The 25,900-nt window shown below is 38.7% G+C and overlaps 1 protein-coding gene across 3 annotated transcripts in view; it reads left to right on the top strand.

Moving 5' to 3' along the window:
- Nucleotides 1-25,900, top strand: part of SPATS2L (spermatogenesis associated serine rich 2 like) — a 144,985-nt gene that overhangs the window by 107,152 nt on the left and 11,933 nt on the right. For all 3 annotated transcript variants that reach the window (XM_088167825.1, XM_014879420.2, XM_088167826.1), the window contains 5 exons: nt 6,058-6,166; nt 9,579-9,628; nt 10,054-10,288; nt 14,828-15,028; nt 15,432-15,567. In XM_088167825.1, the coding sequence (XP_088023951.1) occupies nt 6,058-6,166; nt 9,579-9,628; nt 10,054-10,288; nt 14,828-15,028; nt 15,432-15,567 (731 nt within the window). The remainder of the gene's footprint in view (nt 1-6,057; nt 6,167-9,578; nt 9,629-10,053; nt 10,289-14,827; nt 15,029-15,431; nt 15,568-25,900) is intronic.

Below are 25,900 nucleotides of genomic sequence, written 5' to 3' on the forward strand. Positions count from 1 at the left end.
AGTGGTTTTTAAATGCATTTTCCTGCTTAATGTAGCCAAGGCATCTGCTAATGCCAAATTCCTAGATTATCGAAACCAGCAGTGTTCTGCAGGCAGCCCTACTTCCCTGCTTCACTTGCAGGATTTGGGAGAAATTGGGGGTGTAATGGAATTGAATGATGTATATGTGTATGTAAAAATTTGCTACTGACATGCAGTGAAAGTAAAGTAGGAAATGTCTGTGTTTCTTGATAACCATACTTGTAAGTTAATTTAGCTCTTAACTTAGAGAAAATCTATTGCTCTTAATGTTTAGTACAAAGTGAAGGTGGGTCAGGGTTACTTTTCCTAACCAAGCATAAATAAGAATATTTCTAAGTGATCATAATAGTAACTTACTTCAAGGGGATTAGAGCAGCTGTGTTCAGGGGTTTCAGAACAGCCGTGAGCTTTCAGCAAAGAAGTTTAATTTGTCACTGTGTCAGAAATACATAAACAAACTCTCTGAACCCCGGATATGTTACTTATTCACCAGAAACATCCTCTTTGAGATGATGCCAAGGGGGACCAGATGGAACGGAGCAGCAAACAGGCAGTGATTGAGTCCATGTTGTTACAGTTGCCTGGGAACCATTTGAAACTTGACAGAGAACGTAAAGGGCTTAGAGGAATACACATCAATGTCAGCTTGATTCTGCATGTGGAATAGATAATCTGGTGTCACAACTTCCAGGCAGGCTCTGTTTCTTTTTGAGCTTGACTTACCTGGAAAGTCTTGTGAGATGGATGTTGTGAGGACTTGGAGTAGGCTATCATGAGATGGTAGAACTCAGCATCCTTTCCTGTGTGCTATATTCCTCAGAAGTAACCTGTTACTGATTCATTTAATTTTATTTTTTTTAAGGTAAGCTAAAAATTTGTCCCAAGTGAGATGTTTAACAGTAATCATCAGAAAAATACTCAAGTATATCTGACCAGACCTTGGGGATTTTTGTGTGAGGTAGAAGCTTATCTGAGGGGATTGGAAACCTTTATCAGTTTTGGTTCCATTTCTGGGCAGTCTTCAACATTTTTTGTAAGAGACGGATAAAAACATCCTCATGACTGTGGAATTCTCGTCCTGATGAGACAGTCTGGCTCAAATTGCAGTAAGCATTAGCAGGACTTGAGCTCTGGCTTGTGGATTTACATGGGGGTGGACCTGGGTTCTGTCTTTCATGTTCTTGAATGTATACAGTTTTTTTCAAGATATATTTTAGATCTGTGATTGCTTTAAAAGTAAGCTTTTGTAAGCTGAAATTCAGTGAAAGTTTTCTTAGTAGCAAACAAAGTAATGTACTTTCCTGTTAGTCTACAGGATAGAAAGCCCAGGAATTTAGCTACTGTCAGTGACAGAGTCTCAACTAATGCTGACATTAATAATATTAATTATCTGTGGTTCTGAAGGTATGTTACTGAATTCTCTTGGTGTCCCGGAATGCTGTCTAGCGTCCAGATGATGACAGCAGTTCACTGGGAATCTACACTGGATAAAAACAGGATGTTTCACAAAATAATTAAAATAATTGACTTCCCTGTAGTCTGTCTGGTAATGCTGTTTCTCCTATGATCAAGTTTCAGTAAGTAGGAAGAAAATGTTTTTTCCCACATAGATGGAAATCTAATAAAGTAGACTGCTGAGTTAGCCTTTGCAGAATGACACTGATGCAGTACCATTACTTGGTAAGAGATTCTTTTGTTCTGATACTTTCTTTCATACTTTAGGATGCTAAATATTTTTTTAAATGAGTTTGTTGTGGAGAAGTCATAAATACCAGATGATTGTAGTTGCATAATCTGTTACTTACATATTAAGAAGATGGATATTCTGAGTTTGAGGCCTGTCAGTTCAGAGAGAGAAAGGTAGGAGTAACCTCCTGCCCTGGCATCATTCTATCACATCTGTAATAAAAATAAACTCAACAGTTTTTGGATTGGGAAGAGATGGACTTCTGTCAAGCAGCTGGAAGTTTGTAAGCAGGTGAGGTGTATATCTGTACTAGCACAAGGGCTGTTTTATCACCTGAGCTAGCAGGTGAAGCAGAGAGCAGCCAGCATACCTGGAGTGCCCAGATCCAGCTCATATTGAGCCCTGCAGTGTAAGTCCACCTTGTCATCTTGTCAGGCATTCCTGGAGCTTTGATACACTTCTGGTCACAGTTTGTGTTAGGCCTCTTAGGACCCACCGTTGGAGGAGTGCCTTTGTATTAGGCTTATGCTGTCAGGAAATTTCCTATCCCTCCCTGTGGCTTTCTCTTTTTTATCACTAGGTCCCTTTCCAGGAACAAATGGGACACTTTTTTGCATGAGTGGACAGAGCTGAGCTTCAGACCTAGAAATCTACATATATATTTGAAATCAGAGTTAAAGGACTAAGAGGTGGAATATCAGGGACCTTGAAATTTGCATTTCTAGGTGGAGGCTGTCATATAGCCTGGTCTCCTTGCATATACCTTTCCTCCTCCCAGATATACTGACAGGTCACAATTTGAGTCTTGTAACCACATGTCAGTAATTTCTATCCAGAAATTGCTGACATTTTCATTGCCTGTGTACAACAGTTCCAATGTCCTCTGGATTAAAAGATTGGTCAAACAGTGCATGTGTTGTAGACCTGATGTCTGGCACACAGATCTTTGTCTTTGAAATTCCAGAAGATGTATGGTAACATGATGCCATTTTGTTCCTAAAAATTTGCAAGATAAAATACTTTGTTTTGGAATAAATCCTTTTGGGATATCTGCTCTCTTGGTTCTGAACTGAGATGGTTATGTATATATATATGTATGTATGTGTGTATTAATTTTGATGCATCCTACTGGTTGCAAATTTTAGTTTTCATCTACTCACCCACATAAATCACTGCACAAATCTGGAAAGGAGAAACACTAACCCTAAGTAGGTGTCCTGGGTATCACAGCATACATACACAAGAGAAGCAGATTAAAAAACCCTAAGCAACTTCTGATTTGGGATTTCCTATGTTATAGATGCTTTCCTTTGCCATCTGGTGTTCTTTTTCTGAGGAATTATTTCATTAAACTTCTCAATTTTTTCTATTTTCCAAATCGAAAGATAAATAAAATTATTTTTGTGTAGCAGTTAACAAAAATATTGTTGGGTTTTGGCAGTAGAACTGTTGAGCTTTACAGTACATTAATTCCTTAAATGAAAATTTTTAGTAGTCCAACTAAACTACGGCTGTGTCCACAGTGTTGTCATATGTTAAATTTCTTTTCTCTGTACTGTTAAGCATATTTCCTGAGATCATCATCCTGGTTTCTTTGGGTTATCTCCACAACTAGAATGTTTCCATAACCTTTCTGTATTTAATTATAATACTAGTTGGATGAAGTACAGTTTAACTTCTGTTTTTTCTATAATCAAAAAATTCTTAACAAAGATCACACAGTGCAAACAGAATTTGGTTGATTCTGTAGTCTAAAACATAGCCTGCTTGGTTGAGTTCTTGTATGTCAGTGTTCTCTGCCTTCAGATATTCTTCTTGTCTTTAAGAAGTTTCCAAAGTGCACTGTGTGGCGAGTTGCCTGATCCTCCAAGTGAGGTCTTAGCCTCACTTGGTTGTTTCCAGATGCTTCCTGAGGCTTGCAGACCTTTCATAGCAAAGTAGGACCTAGAAGCCATTGTGAGATCCTTGTGCTTATGTTTAAACTTGGTTAGAATACTCTAGATACTTCTTTTACTATTTTTCCTGTAAGCAGTGACCACAAGGAGATTATGTAATTTTGAGTAGGCAGAGAGATGATCCACATGATTGTGAAAGAAAAAGGGAGTTTTTTGTGAGAATATGAAGATGTAATCCACATGGTGAAAATATTTGGGAGCTATGAGCTTGAACATAAAATGGACTGCAGCTTGTGCCCTGTTCTACCTTAGTGCCTTTGCCAACTTTTATTATGGAGTCAGCTCGGTTCACACTTGTTGCAGGTTTATCAGTAAATAGCATGCCTGTGCCCACAATCACTAGATTAATTAACTCCTTTTTCCAGTGCTTTCTCTTCACATCCTATTGATTTGGGTTAGTTTTCACTTGGCTGCCTGCAGTACATAGCAGAGAGCTGTACTCATTACTTCCTTCCCCATGCATGCATGTCAGCTGAAGAGAGAAACTTGAGCAGACAGGGGATTTTCTCCATAATTTCTGGCAACAGCAACCTCTGGTTCAAGCAGTCCACTTGTCAGCCTAGTCTGTATGAACGTCAACATAAAGTTACCCCTGTTTAGCAGATATTCTAAAGCAGCCTCTGTTGGCTGGGGACCAAGCTTGTGGGCAGGCCTGGTTCAGTCATGGGGTGGCAAAATTAGACAATGAGATAGACCTTTGGGAAAGAGTCCTTGGGCAGTACACAGGCACTTCAGCTCCACTAACTTCTAAATGATGGGTTTGGCCTAGACTATCAAGGCTAGACTTGCTACCTGAGAGGTGTTGTGGGCAAATATGAAGCTGCAGAGAGGGGTGTGATGGGATGATGGACAGGAGCAGAGTAAATGATCCTAAGTAGCTGTACTAACCTGTGCTGAAGCCAAGTCTGAATCTTTTGCAGTTCTGAAGCTGAGTCCATTAGGCATCAGGAATCTGAGCTGTCCCATCACTGCATTCAGAGAACCTGCTGTGATTCCTGGTTTATGGTAGTATACAGCACAGGGAGAAACAGTGCTTGAGCAGTGGGGTGAACATACTACAGCAAAATAAGATTTTTTGGTCAAGTATGAGCACTTAAGTGTTCTCAGTAACTTTCTGATGTCCCCGTTGATGGAGACTCCATAGAGATTGTCCTTCAGCACCTAACAGGGCAGCTAAGACAAGGTAGTGTGAATGCTTTCGCCTTGTGAGCCAGCTTAATTCCCTTAAACAACTCTACCTTCACATATCACTTCTTTGCAATTATATTTCACAGTACAATAAAAAGACCACACAGCTTCACAATTAGCATGATGACATTGGAATGCAGTAAATAAAGTATACCCTAATCAAGGATGTATTCCCACGGAAAGATGACAAAGGAGGGTTCCAGATAAACATTTGCAGGACAATAACAAGTTTCTGATTGTAAATACATGCTGGGTGTCTTGACATGGAAGTTCATAAAGCTAATTTGGAGCAGCTAAACTGGTTTGGCAGAGTCTCTCATTTTCTTATCATAGGCTTTTGCTTTGCTAATTACATTTATATATTTTTACTTTGGTCTGATCTAGTAAAATTTTTATAGCATTAAAATAGCTATAGTATATAGGAATGAAAAAAATAAATTATCATCAATAAATAAGTGATTCCAGTAGGAATATTTTATTAAAACATCATGAGTTGAATTCCATTTGGTAGTAAGCGATACTGACAGTGCAGCAGTGGCAAATGCTGTGAAATTTAAGCATGGCATGTCAGAGTTATCTGTGGGTGCAACACCTCATCCATCAGCAGCTTCCTGAAGGAAGCATTTGACATCCCAAGATCTTTGTTCAGGATTTTGTTAGACAAGCTTCCTGGTCACTTGTATATGGAACAGCAAACTGAAATTATGTTGAGCAGCCAGTAGAACTTGTAAAAATGATACTGTTCTCTTTTAGCCTGCCACTGTTTTTATGCATATGACTATTTTTCAGGTGCCAAAAAAACATCAGTCATAACTTTGGTGTAGTAAGGCCATGCAAGAACCTTGAAGAAGTTGTGTGCTCACTGAATTTGTGTATGTGATGTGTCGAGACCCTTGGCAGCAAATAGACCATTTAGGAAAGAAGCATAAGGCCAAATTCTGTCAGTTGAATTAAGCTAGTTACTCTGCTGTGACTTGAGAGTAGGATTTGTTTCCAGGATTACTGGCCACCAGTTCTATGATTTGAGGTCACGAAGAAATTGCTTCATTACTTGCATGGCTGGGTAAGGATAGGATGAGCATTGCTTTGTGCAGATACATTGCTGTGTGGTTGTGAGCACATCAGTGTAACATGCATTGCTACAGAGGTACCTTATAGTCTGAAGGAGTATGAGAAATTCATGTTATTGTCTTCTTTTACTTACAGATCAATGCAATCCGATCAGTTGTTCCGAACAGAAGCAATAATGAGATAGTTCTGGTGTTGCAGCAATTTGATAACAATGTAGACAAGGCAGTTCAAGCTTTCATGGATGGTGAGTACAATGTACCTTTTTCACTAAGGCAGGAGCAGTTCGATCACATGCCAAAGTATTTGTTGTCTCTAGTGGCTCAAAATATATTATCTGATGTGTGACACTTGTTAATTATAAAAAAATAGATCCTCCTGTCTGCATCTTTGCTTCTTCACAGTACGTGTTTGACATGGCTGTTCATCTGTTCTACCTGACTTTGCCATTTCTGAAGCCATTCTTACTGCAGACCTGCTTCTTTTTTCTGCTTGAAAGTTAATGCTTTGTAAAGTAATATGTCAGGAAATCATTCACTATTGAAGATACAGTAACTAAGAACAATTCGGGATAGTTCTGAAGCACATAAGCAGGCCCCTAAATCCCTGAATTCAATGCATACATTGACATTCAAACCTCAATCTGAATTTTGCAAATAGCCTTGACATTTATGATGGCTGAACCAAGACTCCATTGAAAGTTCGAGCCATTTAAACCTGGATCCATGTTTGTATTTTGTGTCATGAGACCATTTCTAATGAAAGGTCACTTCTATTTTAATATCACTTACCTGGTAAATATATAAAGTCAAGTATTTTGAACTTTCACCACAATTTGTGAGAAACTCTTTGCAGAAGTAATGGCATACCATGAGCAATCTTTTCAAAATTTTTGTAGCTTGGGGTTACATAAATGATAGTAGAGGTTAGGTGGTAATAAAGGGCCCTGTATATCTTAAAAATGCCTCATTTTTGTAATCTCAGCAAGTTGCTTAATTCATGCCTATTTTACTTAAGAATATTTTTGGGTTTGATTTGGAATAACTTGTATCAGTCAAAAAGCATTGTCATACTAGGAATTACCAATATGCAGATGCAAGCAAATTGGATTATTTATAAATGTATCAAAATTCTTCCATCAAATCTATATGGTTCTTTTTGCTTCAGGCAACTGCACAGACAGTTACATTCTGAGAGATGTATTGAAATTGCATTTGTCTGTGCACACAGTGGAAAAGGAAAGTGTGATGCATCTAATTAACAATAATTTTGTTTTCCTGTAATGTGTGTCCTGGGGAAGGTAGTGGAGGATTGTTCCATGACTATTCAGTGAGATACTTTCGCTTTATTTTTTCATAAGTTGCCATGGCTTGCTTGTGGCTTATGAGTTGTTACCAATGGTTCCTCAAAAGGGCAAGTGCTTTCACAGCCATATGTCATCACCTGCTGTAAAGAAGAAACAGGGCAAACACAAGCTTTGCAAGAAGTCCAATAAAGCCCAAGTTCAGGTGATCTTTGTTTCACCAGTTCATAATTACTGTTCAGAAGCCTTTGTTAGGAGTATATGAAAATAGCTAATATTTGTTACTGTCTGGAAAGAGCAGAAAAGATACCTGTCCATGCAGCTGCTGCTGTGGATAGAATGAATAATTGAAACATTTTTTCACATGAATGACAAAAATAGCTAAGATTGAAATAACACTCGCTGAGAAGTCCTGCAATGTAAAACATTGGGGTGGCCATGCTGAATGGAAAGGTTGAGCCACCTCCATGCAGTGCTTCTCTCAGAAGTGGTGCCTCCTGAATCAAGAATTATTCAAATTTAATTTCCTATCTTGCTTCATATCTGGAGTGATATTTAGGTGATGCCTCTGTTATGAATTTTATTCTAAATGTGAAATTTTATTTAAATGAAAGAGTGTTCAAATATTTTATTTGCTATGCTAGTTTACCTAATTAAGCATAATCAGAAGGTCTGTTCAGCTGCTTTGTAGATGTGTTTGAGAAAATATACTGGTGAATTCAAATGAGGGCTTTGGGATTTGGGCAGTTAGTGCATTTCCAATTGGAAAAAACAGAGGTTAGTTGGATGAATTCCCTAAAGTAACTCTCAGCATGCACAGTATTCACAGGGAAGCTGAGGGAAGCAAAGCAAAGACACCACCAGCCAACACAAAAAGGCTGTTGGTTGCTACTGTGAAAACAGTTAACAAAGCTGTCACATGAAATCACATATTTGCAGCATCATGGAGTAAAATGGGCAGCAAATGTTTATTACTTCATACAGAAATATGGTGCCTGTCAAAAGATGATGTACCTTTAGGAGAGGGGTTTGTGCTTACATGTACATAAGTATGTATGTAGCTAATTATAAATATGTATATAGTTATATATTAAATGGAAGTTGTCTTAGCCTTCTATCTGTGTTGTTGTGTCATCTAGTAAATAAAACATGGCTTTGATGGATTCCATGCAAGTCTTTTCACAGTTTAACAAATTTGGCTTAGCAAGATATGTAATCTTTCCTACTGGTGTGTGATAGGCTCACCAGATAGTCTTGGATCTGGTTTATTGTGATAGAACGGTGATTTTGGTACATCTGAAAATCTCACATGTCTTTGGCTGAATACAAGTTGACAACTCATGGTGGTATGAAAACAGCAATTCTTCTTCATAGTAATATCAAGATTTCACTGAAAGAAATGAGAAGAATGGCTGAATATGAAATCTACTTGAAAAGGCTAGTAATTGAATATTTACTAGATTTGTGAAGTGATGGTAAAGTGATTGTTAAATTCAAGCAGAAGACCTTTAATCCTGATGGTAATTAAAAATATTGTTGTGTCAGATACTGCCATAGTAGTCTGGATGACAGTTCAGACTGCATGCTTGCCATAAGATCTATTTTCAGCAATAGGCTCCAGGAGAACCAAATGATAATGTTAATTAGGAGAAGAATTTTCTTCTAACATGGCAGCAGGCACTGGTCTGACCAAGTCTCTGTCTGCTTTCTTTCATGAATTTATCTAAGCAACTCATTATGGCTGACAGGCAGAATTTCAAGTATAACAGTAATTACTTTTCAGTATAATTTTTTACCATTCTTTTCTGCCAGGCCTAAGTTTACTGCATTTGTATGATGGACTTTTTAATGCAAGAGTCCACAAAATTACTCTTTTGGATGCTAATTCTTTACTTTTTATACTCTTGTGAAGATGACAAGTAACACATAGAAAATACATGATAAAAGTGCCGAAAGTTTTTAAAACTTTCAGATGCTCTAGAGTCAGGGTGGACTATTTATTGTATGCAGTGTTGACTCTGAGTGCTGAGATACTTTCCTTTTCAGGCAAGAGATTTGAGTGTTTATTTTTCTGGGTCTTATGCTAATGTTTTCTGTTAGGGACACAATCACTTTGTGCAATGAAGTGCATAAAAAGCCAGCAGTGCCAAGTAGACCATCCACTGTAAGTAGTGCAATTAAAACAGGTAACTGGGAAGAAGAAAGGCAGCAGTGTCCATTTTGTTCTCCCCACATAAGAGAATTTACAAGAAATTGAAATGCTTCTCAGCTAGGAGACTAGAAACTGATCATGAACACACTGGTTGTTTTTCATAGCTGAACTTTTGTTGAAATGTTTTATCTTTCCTTTCTCTAGGCAGTGCAGCTCAGGTTCTAAAGGAATGGAATATGACAGGGAAAAAGAAGGTAAGAATTTGCTCTTGAGAGTCAAAGCATTTAAATCACATGTCAGCTGTTTGTACTTGAATTGTAGTACTTTGGGTCAGTACTTGGCCTTTTCTATCAGAGGTGACTTCATTCACACCTGTAGACAGTCCTTGAAAGCAAATGTGTGTACTATTTTTAATCTTACTCTTCTGTCATTGTCTCACTAAGCCCAGTGTTTGAGCAAATTTCTGGGACAGCACATGCATGTACCTGGGTGTGGGAATCAGACCCTGGATAAGCACAGGACAAATCCCAAAACAGCCCATGAGCAGAAACACTTTCAATAAGAAACTGTATCCTGGATAGTCACAGCCACTTACAGTGCTCAATTTACTGATGGTATTCTGAGTTTGTATGATTTGCATTGAGTGATGTCTCTGTTCTTGTGATATTTCTCCATTTAGAACAATAGGAGAAAAAGAAGCAAATCTAAACAGCAGCAGCAAGGCAATAAAGATCCTAAAAACAAGAATAATGGACCTGAGAAGGCATCTCAAGAGCCTCAGCGAATAAATGACTGTCATATGAACGGATGCCCTAAGGACAGCTCTGGCCGTGGTTCTGCCAATCAGAAACTGGAAACCACTTCTCTTGAGAACAAAGGCTCTGGGTCAGCACTGGACTGTCCAGAAATCAAAGGTCAGTTCATCTGACAGGGAGCATCTTTTCAACTGGCAGTAGCCAAGCCTTCATTGACATAAAGATCATGGTATTTTTATTGCCATGAAGATGTTGTAGAGATGTTTTTGTGGAAAAATAATGCACATAACTATCAAAGTCATGCTGATAGATTTATATCTACACACTATTCATCTTGCAATATGTTTCGTTGCAAAATGTGTATCTTCTCCTATAGGCAGCCCAGCTGATACAGAATATTACACGTAGAAATATGGAAGAATGCAGGGTTAGAAAATAGCTTGAGTGTCAAATTGTTAGCAAAATGATGAAGTCTCTCATGTGAGGTAAAGTTATCTGAGCACTATGAGCTTGTGGCATATTACTGGATTTCTTTAATTCTTAGTTCCAACTACCCCATTTTTCTTTCATAATTCCCTACACAGGCTAGTCACAGTAGACCTCCACTAGCTTTTCCTAGCAGGGAAGGGAGGGCCCTTGTGCATGCACTTAGTTTCTCACAGGGTCTGGTTATCTAGTTACCATTTCTGAAACTGAGGGGCTGTAACACACAAAGTTCTTCCTCGCTGTAGTAGGTACAGAGTTACAATTATACCAACACCAGTGTGAACAAACTCACTGCTGTGGGGCAGAAGCTCTGTGAAAGCTCCTGCCTACAAGTTCATAAAGATCATATTGAATTGTTGTCACTACTGGTAGTGTTTCTTCAGTTCTTCACATTTCAGATGTCTGACAGGTCTGGATTTTTGCTGCTGTTAATATTTTCTTCCTGTGTCTTAAGAACTTTCCTTGAAATCCCTTTTTCCATGGTTGCAAGTACAGCTCTCAAACCCCATTTTAATAGAATGTGCCCAAGTAATAATTGTCCTAAAATTAATTATCTACTGCTTTTGGATTACTTTGGTGGTGCCAACCTCTGACTAATTACATGAAGGCTATGCAACCTATAGCAGCCAAACAAACTACTTAGCAAGAAATTTTGTCCTAAAAATTTCTTGCCTCACAAAGGACCAAAGATACACTCTCTGCCCTTGCTAGACTCCCACTTAGCTTTGGATAAAATATGCCACAAGCCAGAAAATGCTGAATTTCCGTAATAACTAAAAGCATTTTTGCCACCTGTTTTGCAAGACACAAACATTTGTGCTATAATTAGAGTGGCATTTTTTGAAATTATACATGCATGAAGAAAGATATGTAGACTTAATTTCCTATGCATGGGGAGTGTTTTTCTAGGGGGTACAGAAGGCAAGAAGAGTACCCATGCTGTTAGTGATCTTTTTATGGGTCAGTGGGTTTAAATCCTGCATTTTTCTCTTTGAAATAGTTAAGAGTGAGTTGTACATATCAAGGGCAAAAAGTATCTGGAAATTTTTCTTTGCTTTTGCAAGTGGCAGTGAGAAATTACCATAGCTTTACAATTCTTTTTCAACTTAAACACATCTTTCCTATTTCAATGACGAGGAGAGAGAGCTTTCAAAAAAAAGGCAGAAAAAAAGGAAAGGAAGTAGAGAGAAAAGAAAACCTGAAACTCTAATATTCAAGTTTCCCTTACATAGTAAAATAATTTCCTGGCAAATATTTTAATAGAAGAAAATAATTTCATCTTCACTGTCGGTTGCACTAATATCCTTTTCTTTTTCAGTCAGTATGATAACTACTTCTTTAGGGTCAAAAGCTACCTCTATTCATAATGTTACATTTGTGCTGAAGTGATCAGGATCCTTCAGGGGCCAGCAGCTGTGCCCTTGCAGTTTCTGAGCAGCTCAGAAACTCTTTCAAAGCAGTGTGAAATGTTGAAGTGAGTCCAAAGTGCACCTGTTTCATATTGCTCTCTCTTGTGTTGTAATCTCATTTGTATTGTCCTTGTCTGGCTTGTTTGTTTTGGTTCCTTCCCTATCAAATGAATGTTACTGTAGTCATTTCACAGTCTCCTTCAGAGGACTCACAGCTCAGAAGGATCATAGTTGTCTGTTGGGAGTCCCTAATGCTTTCCTCCCCATGAGGAACATAAGGTTGAAGTTTTGCCTATACCAACTCCCAGTCTGTGAGATTAGGACTTTTAGACCCATAAAATCCTGGCGGCCTGGAAGGGAGGATGCAGCATTTCTCCATGGAAAATTAGAGGCAGAAACATTTGGTGTTGCCTTTAGTTCAGGTCTACTTATTTCTTGCCATTATTCCATCTTCCTTTTTCTTAGACATCTTTAGTTGCTGCTACCCTTTCTGTGCATGGCCTTGTAAAGAGGCAGTATGAATGCACTGAAAGGATATTTAGTGCTGCCTTGCCATGCTATTGCTTTTGCAGGGACCTTGGTAAAATCAGATCCTGATCTCTACCCTGTTTTTCAGGTAGGAAGATTTTTAATGAGTCTTTTGAAATTCGTGTTTGTATCTTAGGGGTCATACAGCTTTTTTTCTTCTTTCAGCCAAGGAATCTATGAGGTTCACTTGATTTGAAAGGTATTGAATGGTAAGCTGCTGCAAAAAGATAAACCACTCATTTTGAAGATGGCAGCTCAGCAGATTTCAGAGCAAGTTAATCTGGGCTGTTGCCATTACTGGCAGGATTGGTCATACTTGACTGTTAACGCAGTGGATGTCACACGGTCAGCTGGTGCTGAAGTTCCAAGCCACCACATTCTGAACCATCTAACAGTTTACTTGCAGCCACTCTTAACCAGACTTTTGACTTCTCTTGCAGATATTCAACAGAGACTTTGTTCCTAGATTTTGTTATACATGTGTCTTAGCTGGTGCAAGTCTTCAGAGACTTGTTGCAGACTTTCTCAATCTATTTTTAGTTGGGTTGATTGTCTTCAGTCAAATTTAAAAGTTCAGCTGCAGCATACAAAACTACTGTTAGCTAGCCTATGTTGGGCATCTTTCTTCTGGGTTTCAAAGTAGCTTGTGTGTAGTTCTGGAAGAAACAGAGTCAAAGTATATTGCAGACAAAAGATAATCAAAAAGTTTAATTTAGAGTATAATTGTTGTTGTTCTAGGTGACTTTCTTTAGGCAGAAAGCTGTCAAGTTTGTAATTGTCTTGACAAGTGTACCAAAGCTACTAATTAAATGCAGTAAAAACAATTATGCACATTAACAACAAATTTCAGAAAATCAAATCTTAGGGACAGAACCGAAGAGCTCTGGTCTTTCTTTATAGTTAGCTTCTAGATTGCTGGTATGTAATTACCTGTTAGAGTTATGTAGCAAGGGCAGCCTCAACTGAGAATAGAAAGCCTTGATTTATAAAGAATGTTCTATTTGCAATAGTGTGAGATGCAGCCAGGGTTGAACAGGGTTAGTGGCAGCTCTCTCACAGGAGAGTTCCTCACTGTGTGTGAGAGCATTGTTGGCATCAAACCTTTGACATGTTCAGAGTGCTGCATTGCTGGTGTTTGTTGCTTTCACAGATTCACAGGTTTCTTTTACTTCCTTCACTACTTTCTTTCATACTGTTTTATGCAAGATATCTTTTCTGTTTTGAGATTCAACCTTTTAAAGCCCTTAAAAGCTGATTTAAAGTGTGAGCACTGATGTTCCTCCTTGTTTCTCTGGTATTATATGATTGCAATTAAATATACCAAGATGTGCTTTCTACCTGTTGCAATGGCCAGCCAGGACAGAAAGAAGTCACTAGTTGATATGCTGCATCTGTTCATGTGATACCCCTCAATCCCAACAGTGTTTATCCCATTCCATGGGCCATAATCCAGTTGTTAATCTGACAAGTCCCTTTTCTCCAGACACCACACATCAGTTGAATAAAGTGATGCATAAAAAGCATTTCAGAATGAAGAATCATTCATTCATTGAAGTGAGTACAAAAATTAGAAAAATGAGTTAACACAACAAACCACTTTCTGTGCTTGTTTTCTTAACTAAAATTCACAGTGGCAGTACTAGCTGGCCTTGCTGTCAGTTTTCACAATCATGCTTTGGCTGCTTGCTCCTCTGTTATGGTGCTGGTATGTTTAATCCCTTTGGAGTTTTGGAAAGAGGAAATCAGGCAGTTTTGTGGCAGCCAAAGAGGCTCAGGCATTGTTATCTTACCCTCTGAAGCTGTTGAACCCAGGAGCCTAATCTGTGACATACTTTCATTTCCTGCTTGGTTCCTCTTAGCAGCAGCTTTTAATAGAAATCTGTAGTCAGGCAAGGTAAGTATTTCAGGTAGAAGTATTTAATCAGTGCTTTTTAAATGCTGATAAAACCAGGAACACTTTTTTGTTTGCTGTATATATACATATTTGGGCAAATATTGTAATTGGTAGCATGCTTTTTATGTTATGAGGTATTTTCCCTATTGGTATGGAAGAGTTGATCTTTTTATTGAGGTTTTTCTTTTATACTCTGTTGAAATAAGGAAGTGTTCCAATTAGTGTTTAATTACCAAAACAATTTCATTTGTTGTCATAGCTCTCTGAGGTTCTGTAGAATGTGTGCCAGGAGAACACCATAAAGTCATTCTGACTTAAGAGTAAGGCTTCATACCTTTTTAATCTTACATCTCCATTTTCTTCCTTAATGCTTTCTTTCAGACAGAGAACGAGAACGCCAGAGAGTAGCTGTGGAATTAAACCCAAAGACTGTGAATGGAGTAGAACAGCATGAGCCCCTTCAGTCATCAGTTCAACTCCAGTGTAACCTAGGCAGGCCAAAGTCAAAATCTTCCTCAGTTAAATCACCCAATGCGTCAACCCAGCTTGAAACAAAGACAGATGATTCAGTCAAAAAAAGAGGTAAATTGGGTCTCTGGTTGCTGTGTTCTGAGGTCCAAAACCAGCTGAGGCCTCTAGGAAAAAAACTACAAATTCACATAAGTTAATAAGAGATGTATTGGAAAGTACGAGCAGAATTATAGCAAAATTAATAAAACAATTTATGGTCTATTTAACATATTAAACTGAATAATTTAAACTAATAATGCCTTTCTAATATTTATTTGATTTGGGGGTGCATTTCAGCAAACATGTTTAGAAACTGAAGAGCACTAGGACTGTGGAAAAGTTGGATTTATGGACTTCAGTAGAATAACCACTTCATTCTAATCTGGGCAAATATGTTGAACTATTCCTGGTGCCTCTTTCAGGAAAACTAAAACCAACTTTCTGACTACCGTGCAATTTTTGTTTTCTATTTTAGGGCCAAACATTGAAAAGTCAGTAAAAGACTTGCAACGTTGCACTGTTTCTCTAACCAGATACCGTGTGATGATCAAAGAGGAAGTGGATAATTCAGTGAAGAAGATCAAAGCTGCTTTTGCAGAATTACACAGCTGGTAGGTAAATCAGCTGCAGAGATCCATCAGCTCCACTTAGAAAAGGGACTAATTAAGCCACTGGCATTAGTGGAGAGGGGTCATTTACACCCTTGTTGTTTACAGCATTTGGTTTCATTAAAAAAACCATGGTGCCATTCAGTAATGACACTCCTCACCAGCCAGGAAGTAATATATGCATATATTGTATACATACATAAAGTTCTTTGAAGAAAACTCGGTTTTTTAACTTCTAAATTATCCATCTTGACCTAATTCTTTTGTATCAGATTCAGTGGCAAGTTATATGAGCAAGTGAAAGCTGTTCTAAATATCCTGTCTGGGATTTTCTGAAGTCTCTTTTACCTTCTTTAAAGCTCTTCCTTCTATACTGAATCTTTGATCTTATCTTCTTCGGCAGACAGTCCTTTACTGTCTCTTCATGTCCCATCATCTTTGCTTTATGTCCTACCATTGTTCTCTTAACTTTCCCTCCTAGTTCCTTCTAAGTTTCCCATCCATCATTTAATTTCCAATTTGCATCTCTAGTTCATTCTTTTTCCTATTTTTTTATGTCTTTAATCTATTTTTTCCATTGTAATTTTGATTACTGTTGATCTTCAGCATGTATACCTATGCCCTTTCAAAACTTACAGCAGAAATAATTGCTGTAGTAGCAAGTTGCATATTTGGTATATTCTTGCCATAGAAAAGTATTTTCTGCTTTGAGTTTCACTCGGCCTTGGTTAAACACAGATGTCATATAAAACCTATGCATTAGTGTTGAAGTAAATAGAAGAAGTCATGTTAAAATGTACAATACTTGGTTACAAATCAGAGAAGAGTGAAAAACCTTTCCCCTTTAATTCAATCACAGTATTTGTCAGTATTTTTATGAGCATATCTTGTAAAAGAGCAGTAGTATTGGCAGAAGTTTGTTAACTTTGGACTTCAGTGGTGTATTCATTGTCTTCAAAGATGCATCTAAAGCAAGTTTAGAGCCATTGGGGCTTCACTTCTGTATGGGCAGAAAATTCAAGTGCTGCTGAGCTGATTTTGGGGAAGATTCTGGTTCACTGAGCCCTCAGTGTACTTTACTGTATAGCAGGGAGAGCTGTGGTTTTGTCTCTCCAGTGAATGTGAGCTGTGATCACCTGTTGTACTAAATTTGGTAACATTGTCAGGATTGTTATGGAGCCATTGCAGTGATTTTTGCTTATGAACTTAAATGTAGTAATAAGATTGTTGGGATAGAAAAAATGAGCAGAGTTCATCAACTCATTGCACCTTTTCTTCATAGTTCTCAGAGGGAATCTTTTCTCTGAGAAAACTGTAGTTGAATCTGTAGTTGCTCACTTTTTTTATATTTGGCAGCAGTGTTAAAAATACCTTATGTCACATGTCTTGCCTTATCTGCAGGCAGTCACAGGCAGTTCAGTCTTTAATAAATTGTCACTCTGGTCATAGAACAGACTTAGAATTCTGTCATGATCAAAAAGTGCAGGGAGGTAGTAAGTTCAGAACTGAACTTCTTCATTTTTCATATATGCATATTTTAGTTTGAAAAACAGTAAAGTGTATTGCCTAATACTAAAATATCCCAAAACAGTTTGTAGATGCAAGTACTTAAAATGATGAAAATAGCCTGGAAAACTTTTCAATAGGCTTCATTTCATTTTGCCTCCTACCAGCTTCAGTGCCTAAAAATTATTGAAGTGGAGTCTGCTGGAAGCTCTAGGATGTAATAGATCTGTGGTCTGAATATTTGTGCCTCAGCATAACATTGCAGCGAGGACAGTACAATGTCAGGAGATGTTTATGGAAATCTCAGTGCTGGCTGTGTTGCTTTTGGCAGCTCTTAGGTCTAACATTTAGGTTTTTCTTCAAATGAATGAAGGAGATTTTTTGTTTAAACAGTAAACTGCCTGACTTAACACCTTCTTCACTAAAATTAAAGAGAGATTTGTGATATTTCATATGATCTTGTGGCCTAAACTTTGAGGAAGATGGGCACAGCTGTTTTAATGCCTTGTTTCCAAAAAGTCCCTGACAACTGCTGTAGATGTAGTGGATTTGGGTAGAAATCACCTGAACCAGTGATACATACACCCTCAGACCTCATACAAGGATCCCATTGTATTCCTGAGCTGCATGGTTTAGTGTGTGTTATTTACATGGGAGATTCCTTGCTCCAGAATTGAACAAAACATCTCCAGTGCTAGCAGGAGGATAAAGTTTTAAGTGAGCATATTTATTGCCCTCCTTTGGCATAGAGTTTCACTGTGACACAGTCAACTTGTCTGTCATGGAAAAGTGAAGGAATTCAGCTCAACTGTTGCTCCCAGAATGCTATGGAGTGACCAAAGCAAGGGCATGATGTCAGGTCTCCAGTGTGATTGTGATTCCAAAGCTTTTTCCAGGTTCCTCTCCCAGTTCCTGCTGGAGTGTAGGCTGGTTGGGATGGACAGCAGGTACAACAGCCACCAAGTGCTGTCTGTGTTCTGCCAGGAGTACTGGAATGAGCTCAATACTGTAACCCCTTCCTGTTACACACAGCTGTCACCACCTAAGGGCCTTTAGTGAAGCTAAATGAAGTCAGAAGCTTTTATCTTGAATTGCAGCTGAATGTTGAAGCACATACTAATTTGTCTCTTTTGGGTTTATTTTTCTTCCTTTGATAATAGGATATAAGACCACTTTTGTGTCCTTTTTTGCTATGAAGGTCAGAATCAAAACTTCATTGCAAGAGTCAGTATTGACTTTGTGATGATCTGTTTTGGTTTTTTAAATATTTCCATTATTTTACCAGTCACAGAAAGAATGAAGATTGCAAAGATAATATCATGTATCTTCCTCCTACTTCCAGACAGTAAATGAAACCATTATTATGGAGTTAAATTAATAGCACATGTGGCCTAAGGTGTCCTGAAAGCTTTAGCAGAAACATTTACAAGAACTTCTTTTAACAGCAGAAACTATTGAGTGATAGCTGCCAGTGAAAATCCATGTTTCTCACTGGCTCAGTATTTCACAGCTTGATCTAACCAATAGGGAAGTTACTCCTGAACATGTACAATGCTACTATTTAAAAAGTCACCTATCTGGCAAAATAGTGGATACCCTCCCACAATCTGAAAAACAGTGCTAGGGAGCAGATGTGCTGTGAACCCCTGTAAAAGCGTGGGGGAAAAATGCAATGCTTACTCCAGTTTTGACTTTGTAGTAAAATGGGGCAAATAACAATCCCAGAAAGATGTTTATTTAAAAGCATTGCATTGGGCTCACTTCCTCTTTCTTAAAGAGTCCCACTGAAGTTTCTGGTAACTGGAGTAATTTTCTGTGTGCTTGGAAGAAGTGATATCAGCTTGCATTTATTCAGTTCTTTTCATGCCAGAACACACTCTAGCATTTTACAAGCCATGGGGCACTTTGCCCCACAAGAAGTCTTTTGCAGTCTCATGTGGATTGTGCTCCTGCTGTGATCCAGCACTCTGGGCACCCCTGCTCTTGCTGGGCTTTCTGTGACATTGCTTTCTCAAGGTTATGAGAGCACTCAGCAAAGCAAGCTGAAGGGCAATATTCCTTAGGAGAAAAATCTTCTTGATAGTACTCCTTGATCCAGTATTTCTCCTCGTTGCATTCAGCTTTGGTGTCTGGTTTTCAGGAATACCTTTATGTGAGTGAGAACATCAGATGCTCCCCTTACTACTTCAATATAAAAAATATCTGTGTAGCCATGTCCCCCAGTACTGTAGAGCACAGAAAAGAATGCTACCAATAGTCCTTAAGTTGCAGGGGAAGGTTAAAAAAGCTAAATGAACTCTCCTCTCACCAGAGTGCACTTGAGATATTTGTTGCCAGGCTTAAAAGCTACAGGCATTAACTGTGTTCTCACTTCTTTTCCACCAAGAGACTGAATAACCATCCTGGGGATAAAAGGAGAGCCCCAGGAAATCTGAGTGAAATGTGTACAACACAAAAGGAGCCACAGTTCCCCATAACACCTCTTGCCAGAAAATAATTTTCACATATTGGGCATTCATACAGTCATATGGAAAACTAAAAGGAAACATCTGCTACTTGCCCATATGGTCTGCTGCCAGCCACAAATAGTCTGTGGAAAACAGAAAGAACCAGGTTTAATTACACTGCATGCAGAACTGAAGCACATAAATACAAGCTTCTCTACTCTTTTCTAACATGTTGGTATGTCCAGTGCTGTGTAAAGAGCTTGAAAATCAACACAACTGAATTTTTGGAGTGAAGGAAAAGCAGTTGAAAGCTTTACCATAGGCTAGATAAAAAAATTAATCTGATATAATGCTGGGAAGATGGGAGTTTGGCAATACTGACAATTTAAAAATATAATAAAATAGATTCAGGGTAACAACAATTAGAAAGCATGTGCTGTATGTTTGGGAAAAATTAAGCAGTTTTTGTATTGGTTTCTAAGTTAAAGCAGAAGGGTGGTTGAATTGCGGAAGAAGTAATCTAAAAGAACTGAATTATATCTGTACTTCTGTAGTTGTGTCTGCACTGACTCAGTGTGGGGTAGTGAGCAGTGGTGCCAGTGCTCACAGTTGCAGAACAGTGAGAACACAGTTGCCCCTTCCTGGGACCCCTGCTTGGCAAACTGTAAAGATGATGGTTTTCTGTCACCTGTAGCCCAGAACCAGTGGCAGCAGATGAGAGCTGCCTGTTTGTGCTGTGGTGGTTTGGAGATGGGCAGATGGCTGGAAAGGCCGGGACTAGTATTGCTTTACACTGAACAGAGTTCTGTGCTCTTTTTTGCCCCATTTCCAGGCAGCTCTTAGGAGGTTTCTGTCTGTCCAGCTACCTTTGGTAGTCCTTACGCTTTTAAAGCCTAGGTTTTCAAATCCTCTTGCAATTTGTTGTGATGTTTAAAAGCCCATCAGTCACACGATCCAGTCTTTAACCTTGTCAGCACAAAGATAAAAATAATCTCCTTGCATCCAGGTTTCCTAGGCCCCGCTGGGTTTTCAGGTACCTTCAAAGATCAGTGCTTTGACCAAGGCCCCTGGGCTCTGGCCTTGCTGCCTGGGTGGTCTGGGAGAACCTGATCCAACAGCTCTGGCCCCAGGCTGGATACCTGCCTAGAGAGGGGCTGTGCTGGCACTCTTCTCACGACCTCCAGCAGGCTGGGATCACCCTCGCTGTGCATTAGTGGAGAGAACAGACAGAGTTAATGAAACTGGGGGAGTTCGGTTTCAATGAGATACTCGTCCCCCTTCTGACCCCTTTGTCTTTTACAATTACTTACTTCATCACGGTATTCTTTGAAAAAGTTTGTGGAGCTAGATTGAAGAGGTGAGATTCAAAGGTGGATTACATTTCTTAGCTGTTGTCTGTATTTTATGGTGCTGTGTCTCCCCTCTTCCCTCGCAGTCATTCATAGGTGTTTGTCATCCTCAGTGAAACACAGAACACACACAGGTTTGGAGGCCATGCAGGTAGACTCTTGATTTTGTGCATGTCATGATGAAAGGTTAATATCGCCTTTCTGATGTCACTGTTGTTAGACTAGTGAGAAATCTAGCTTATTAAACACAAAAAGAGAATAATTATCTTGAAAAATTTCAACAGGCTTTGCAGCAAAAAGCCAGACCTTTCTCTGAGGCCACTTTCCAATGTGCTTTTGGGAATGTTGCCTCTTTTCTGTAGCAGGAGCTCAACAACTGTCTTTTCCTTGCTGGAGTGTGTTTAGGCAAAAATATATAAAACCAGTAAGGTATTCAGATACCTCAGGAATCAGATCAGAACTGCAACTCAAATAGGAAAGAAATACTTTACAAGTTTGTGTAAAAATGTCTGGGATGCTAACAAGCCATGATGCAATTCATACTCACCATTGTTAAAACTGCCAAAGTGAGAGACAGTGCCTTCATTTCTAAAAAACTAAAATTTGGAAATGTTCTTTCACGAAAAGGTTTTCTGTAACAGTTTTTAGCTTAAAGAGGTTTTTGTGATGAGGCAATAAATTTCTAATTGTTTGTAAAGAGAGGTTAAAAGAAAATTGCAAGTAGACCTTTAATTATGGTGCATTTACCAGATCACACTGTGCTGGCTGGCTAATAAGGGAACAATGTTAGTGATGGTAGATAAAAAAATTACACAAAATTAACTTGAATAACTAAAAGCCTTTTGGAGTTTCCAGTTTTACTAGATTGTGCTCTGCAGAGGAAGGATTTCAGTGAAATTGATTTATGCTGTCTTTTGTTTATCTTGTTATTGCCAAACTGTACTAGTGATCAGAATGAAAATTAATGTAATCTGGTTTGCTGTGTAGCATTGTGCATATGCTAATACGGTGATCAAATAACCTTCAAGCATTGTGAACATTTAAATAATATTTAACTAATACTGGAAGAATATAATCTACTGGATCATTGAAAAATATGTCATGTACCATCTTTTCCTACAAGGTATTTTCTACTATACATATATTTCCTATCAATATCAAGAAAACTTGAAGTATCATTTCTCCAATTACAAAATAGTATGGCTAGTTCAGCAATCCTGTAACACTTGTAATCACCTAGTACAGCTGATGGAGTTTTATATTTACATTCTCATCACATCATTCTAGCTTCTTGGGCCAGAAGTTTGACAGGGACAGTTCTAGTTTCTGGATTGGCGTGCAGGATTCTTGTGTGAAATACACAAGTGGATTAGAGATTCTTATCAGTTGTCTTTTCACACTGCCTGTAGGTCAAGTATGTTCATGCTAGAAGGGAAATATGTGCAAGAAAAAAAAGCATAATACTTAAAGACCAATGCAGAGCTTTTCAGGACCATCTCATGAATTTGCATGTAACCTCAGCACAAATACAGCAGAGACAGTAACAGTACTAACATCCCTCAAACTTGCTTGGGCTTGTCAGCAGCTTGTCAATCAGTACAGCTTCAAGGAGCTACTGGGGTCTGTTCCAAAGTGTTGACAGAGCAGCATTACTGCAGTATCTTGTATTTTTGTTGATGCCTAAACTGTCAGACTCCAACAGTGTCTCACTACTCTCTCTTCCTTATGAAAAAAGGGTTCAAATAGTACCTCAGTGTTCAGCAGCTCTCCAGCTGAACCAGCCCCCAGAGGATGCCCAGGAAAAAATAGTTCTTCCCCCTTCCAGATGAAGAGGCCTGCTGCAGTTATTCAGGATGCCACAGCTGACACTGTCTTCCTCAGTGTCCAGAACAACAATCATACTGAAACTATGCACCAAGCTGGTTCAGGGGAGAGTAAAGCTTATTAAACACCCCAAGAAGAAAATTGGCATTTTGAGGGGTTTAACAGGGTTATGAAAGGAATTATTTGAATTATGCTTAACAGTAACCTCTATGCCATGCAGCTGGGACTTACCTTCGTGAGCTCTGTCAGCATGTTTGCCTCCCTGTCAGCTTGGTCTTTTTATTTCCCCATCTCTTCAAGCACAATAGGTTTGTCATAAAGCCTAGAAGAGGCAGAAGGAAAAAGATTCTGGTCATCTGAAAACCTTGTGATTCTCATCAGTAAAGCTATAAATCAGCCAGCCTGGCAATCTGAAGCAGCTTTTCTCAAGAGGCACTAATAACTTTAATCATTTTAGTGGGATTTGGAGGTATTGCAGCTGACTGAAAATATCATTTCTTTAGCACTGTGCAAATACTAGATTTCATGTTGTAAACTAGAGGAAGATTAATTTGTTTCCACTAATGTCAGAACAAATTCAGAATTTGTTCTGAGTATGAAACTGTGAAATGAGGCAGCTGTCAGCATAATTTGCCCCTATCACTGCTGTGCCAACAGCTCATTGTAGTTTGGCATTTGCAGCTCTTTTTTCCACACTAGTGTGAGTCCTGCCAGCCTCTGTAGGGCCAAGGCATGAGTACTGTTCATTTGACCAGGAATGAGGCCCTTATGTTTTTGCCTCCAAAATCATTTCAGCAAAATGATTCCTAGAGAGCTGCTGTCTCTCCTGCTGCATCTCATACCTCTACAGCATGAGCATTGGCTGTTTCACATTTGCATGTCCTCTGTGTTAAACCTCTGCTTTGCCATGTCCTCTCAACAAATTGTCTCCTTCCTGAGCCCCACTTCAAAATTTCACCTGAATATTAAGCTCAAACAGTGCTAAATCCTGTGCTCCAAACTGCAGATACTCACCTGTGGTGAACAGTGATATGATGCTGATAGCTCAAGTTTGGTCCTGAAAACATGAGGGATAAGAAAAGGAAGAATCAGTCCTTTCAGGAGATAGGTGTGGTGAAGGGAGGCAGAAAAGAAAGAGATAGTAATGTTACTCTGTTTTTTTCTGTATCATCAGTCACAGAGATAAGGCTCACTTGATTCAGATCTGTCTTGAGTCTGATCAGTGAAGGGGAGAATTGAGTCCCAGTGTTTGGTCTACTACAGCAGGAGAACCTGTGAACTGATGATTAGGGCATGGATTGAGGTACATTCAAAGAAGGAAGTGGTTCTGACTTGTTTGTCACCAGTCTTAAATAGTATGTGGGAATATATTCAAGTGTTGATATTGATATTCAGGGTAAGGAGAAGGCATGGCTTCAGCCATGCTTCAGCCTAAAGTAGTAGGTTCATGATTTTAATCCTGGTTCCAAACATCTATAGAAAACCCAAGAGAAATAACATAACTGGAAAGGAAGGAATTGGTAGAATGTTTTCCCTCAGGTGTCTTTAGATCTGAAATGCATTCTGTTCCTTGCTCTGCTAGAGCTCAAATCTGGTCACACCTGAGTGTGCAGAAAGTTCCTGTAGCACTCAGTATCCCGTTCTCCACAGCACACCAATGGCTACAGGCTGTACCAGCTTGATACAACATTTTAGTGCCAAATGGACACTAAGAAGCATTAAAAGAAAATGTTTTCCTGGGAGGTATTGCTGTGCTGTTCTCAGTAACACTTTTCCTGTGGTCTAATCACAATCACTGTATTAAGGCTGAGTAGGGCATTTTTCCAGAAAATACATTAAAAATTGTTGAACTCCTAAGTTAAAGAGCTGTTCAGTTTGGCTGTCAGACCTTTGTGTGGAAACAGTGGGATACTAGCAGGAATGAGAGATAAGATTTGATCCATTGATTTTTCCACACTGTTCCTATCCTTTCTCCTTCTATATGTTAGCATTAAGATTCCTCTTCTTACTTGTCATTTGTTTGGGTTTTTTTTGTTTTCCCCAGGCCAGGGATTTTTTTTTCCAGTTTTCTGTCTGTTGTTTTCATTTGTTTGTAACTTTGATAAATCCTTGTTGGAAGCAGTGTTGTTCTGTTTTGCATTTCCCGGTGCTGGTTGGCCTAGGATTTCTAAAGAAACATTAACTTTTCCCATATATGACATATGGCAGTTTAAGGTTTCCAAGCTGAGAAATGTGGTTGTATGCTTCCAGATGAAAATTAGTATGTTCCTTTCCTTCAGCCAAGAGAGAATGCATGTCCTCTGCTGATAGAAATTAGTACAGCTGCATTGTCTTCAGGGAAGGAAAACCTTTTCAAGGTCTGTCTGCTAAAGAAACTGAGTTTCTTACATGGACAAAGGCACCAAACAGGCTTTCCCTTGTATTATTCTTTTTCAATGTTAGTTTATAGCTAGAAAGGAAATACTCAGGTGGTTGTTTTTTACATTCATTGGTCCTGTCCTCTACTGCCGTGACATCCAAACACTTTGCTGAAATGTTCGTCAGAGACCAAAATGAAACATTAAGAGTGGAGAACTGTCTATTAACAGATAAGATTTGACTATAAAATATGATCAATATAGGACTGCTATGGCTTTGTTTTCATTCTGGTTTTAAAAGTGGTTTTATTTGGCATCAAAATAAAATGTTAGATGTCACCAGTTTACTAAGGATCTGTTGTTAGAATGCAGAGAGGACAATCCTGGAATGAGCTGCACTAAAACACTTCTCTGATGAGTTCTGCTGTTGTGACTTTGTTGCCCGAATATGTTTTCCAGACAGAAGTTCATGTTTATATAACCTGTGTGGTGCACTAGGGAGGCACTTTGATAACAGAGACAGAAAAAGCAAAAATCTGCAGTATTTTTTTAATTTAAGAGAAAGTAGTAAAGATAACTCGGTTCTCTTTGTTGAGGATAGAAGTAGGTAAGAACTTACAAGAGTTGTTTCAGCCACCTGTTGTGAAAGCCAAGGAAGTTTATTAAACCGTGTAGTTACAAAAGCTAATTGAAAGTAGATTAATTCTGAGAAGCTTTGACTATTTAGGTTAGCAAGCTGGAATCATCACCTGCTTATTTTGGCATTCAAGCTTAATGCTTATGCCTGGAGAATATCGAGCGCCAACTGGAATAAGTGTGTCCTTCCACTGTCAGAGCCTGCCTCTTAACTGAT

The sequence above is a fragment of the Sturnus vulgaris genome, chromosome 7 (assembly GCF_052056855.1).
Source record: "Sturnus vulgaris isolate bStuVul1 chromosome 7, bStuVul1.hap1, whole genome shotgun sequence".
Classification (NCBI taxonomy): Eukaryota; Metazoa; Chordata; class Aves; order Passeriformes; family Sturnidae; genus Sturnus; species Sturnus vulgaris.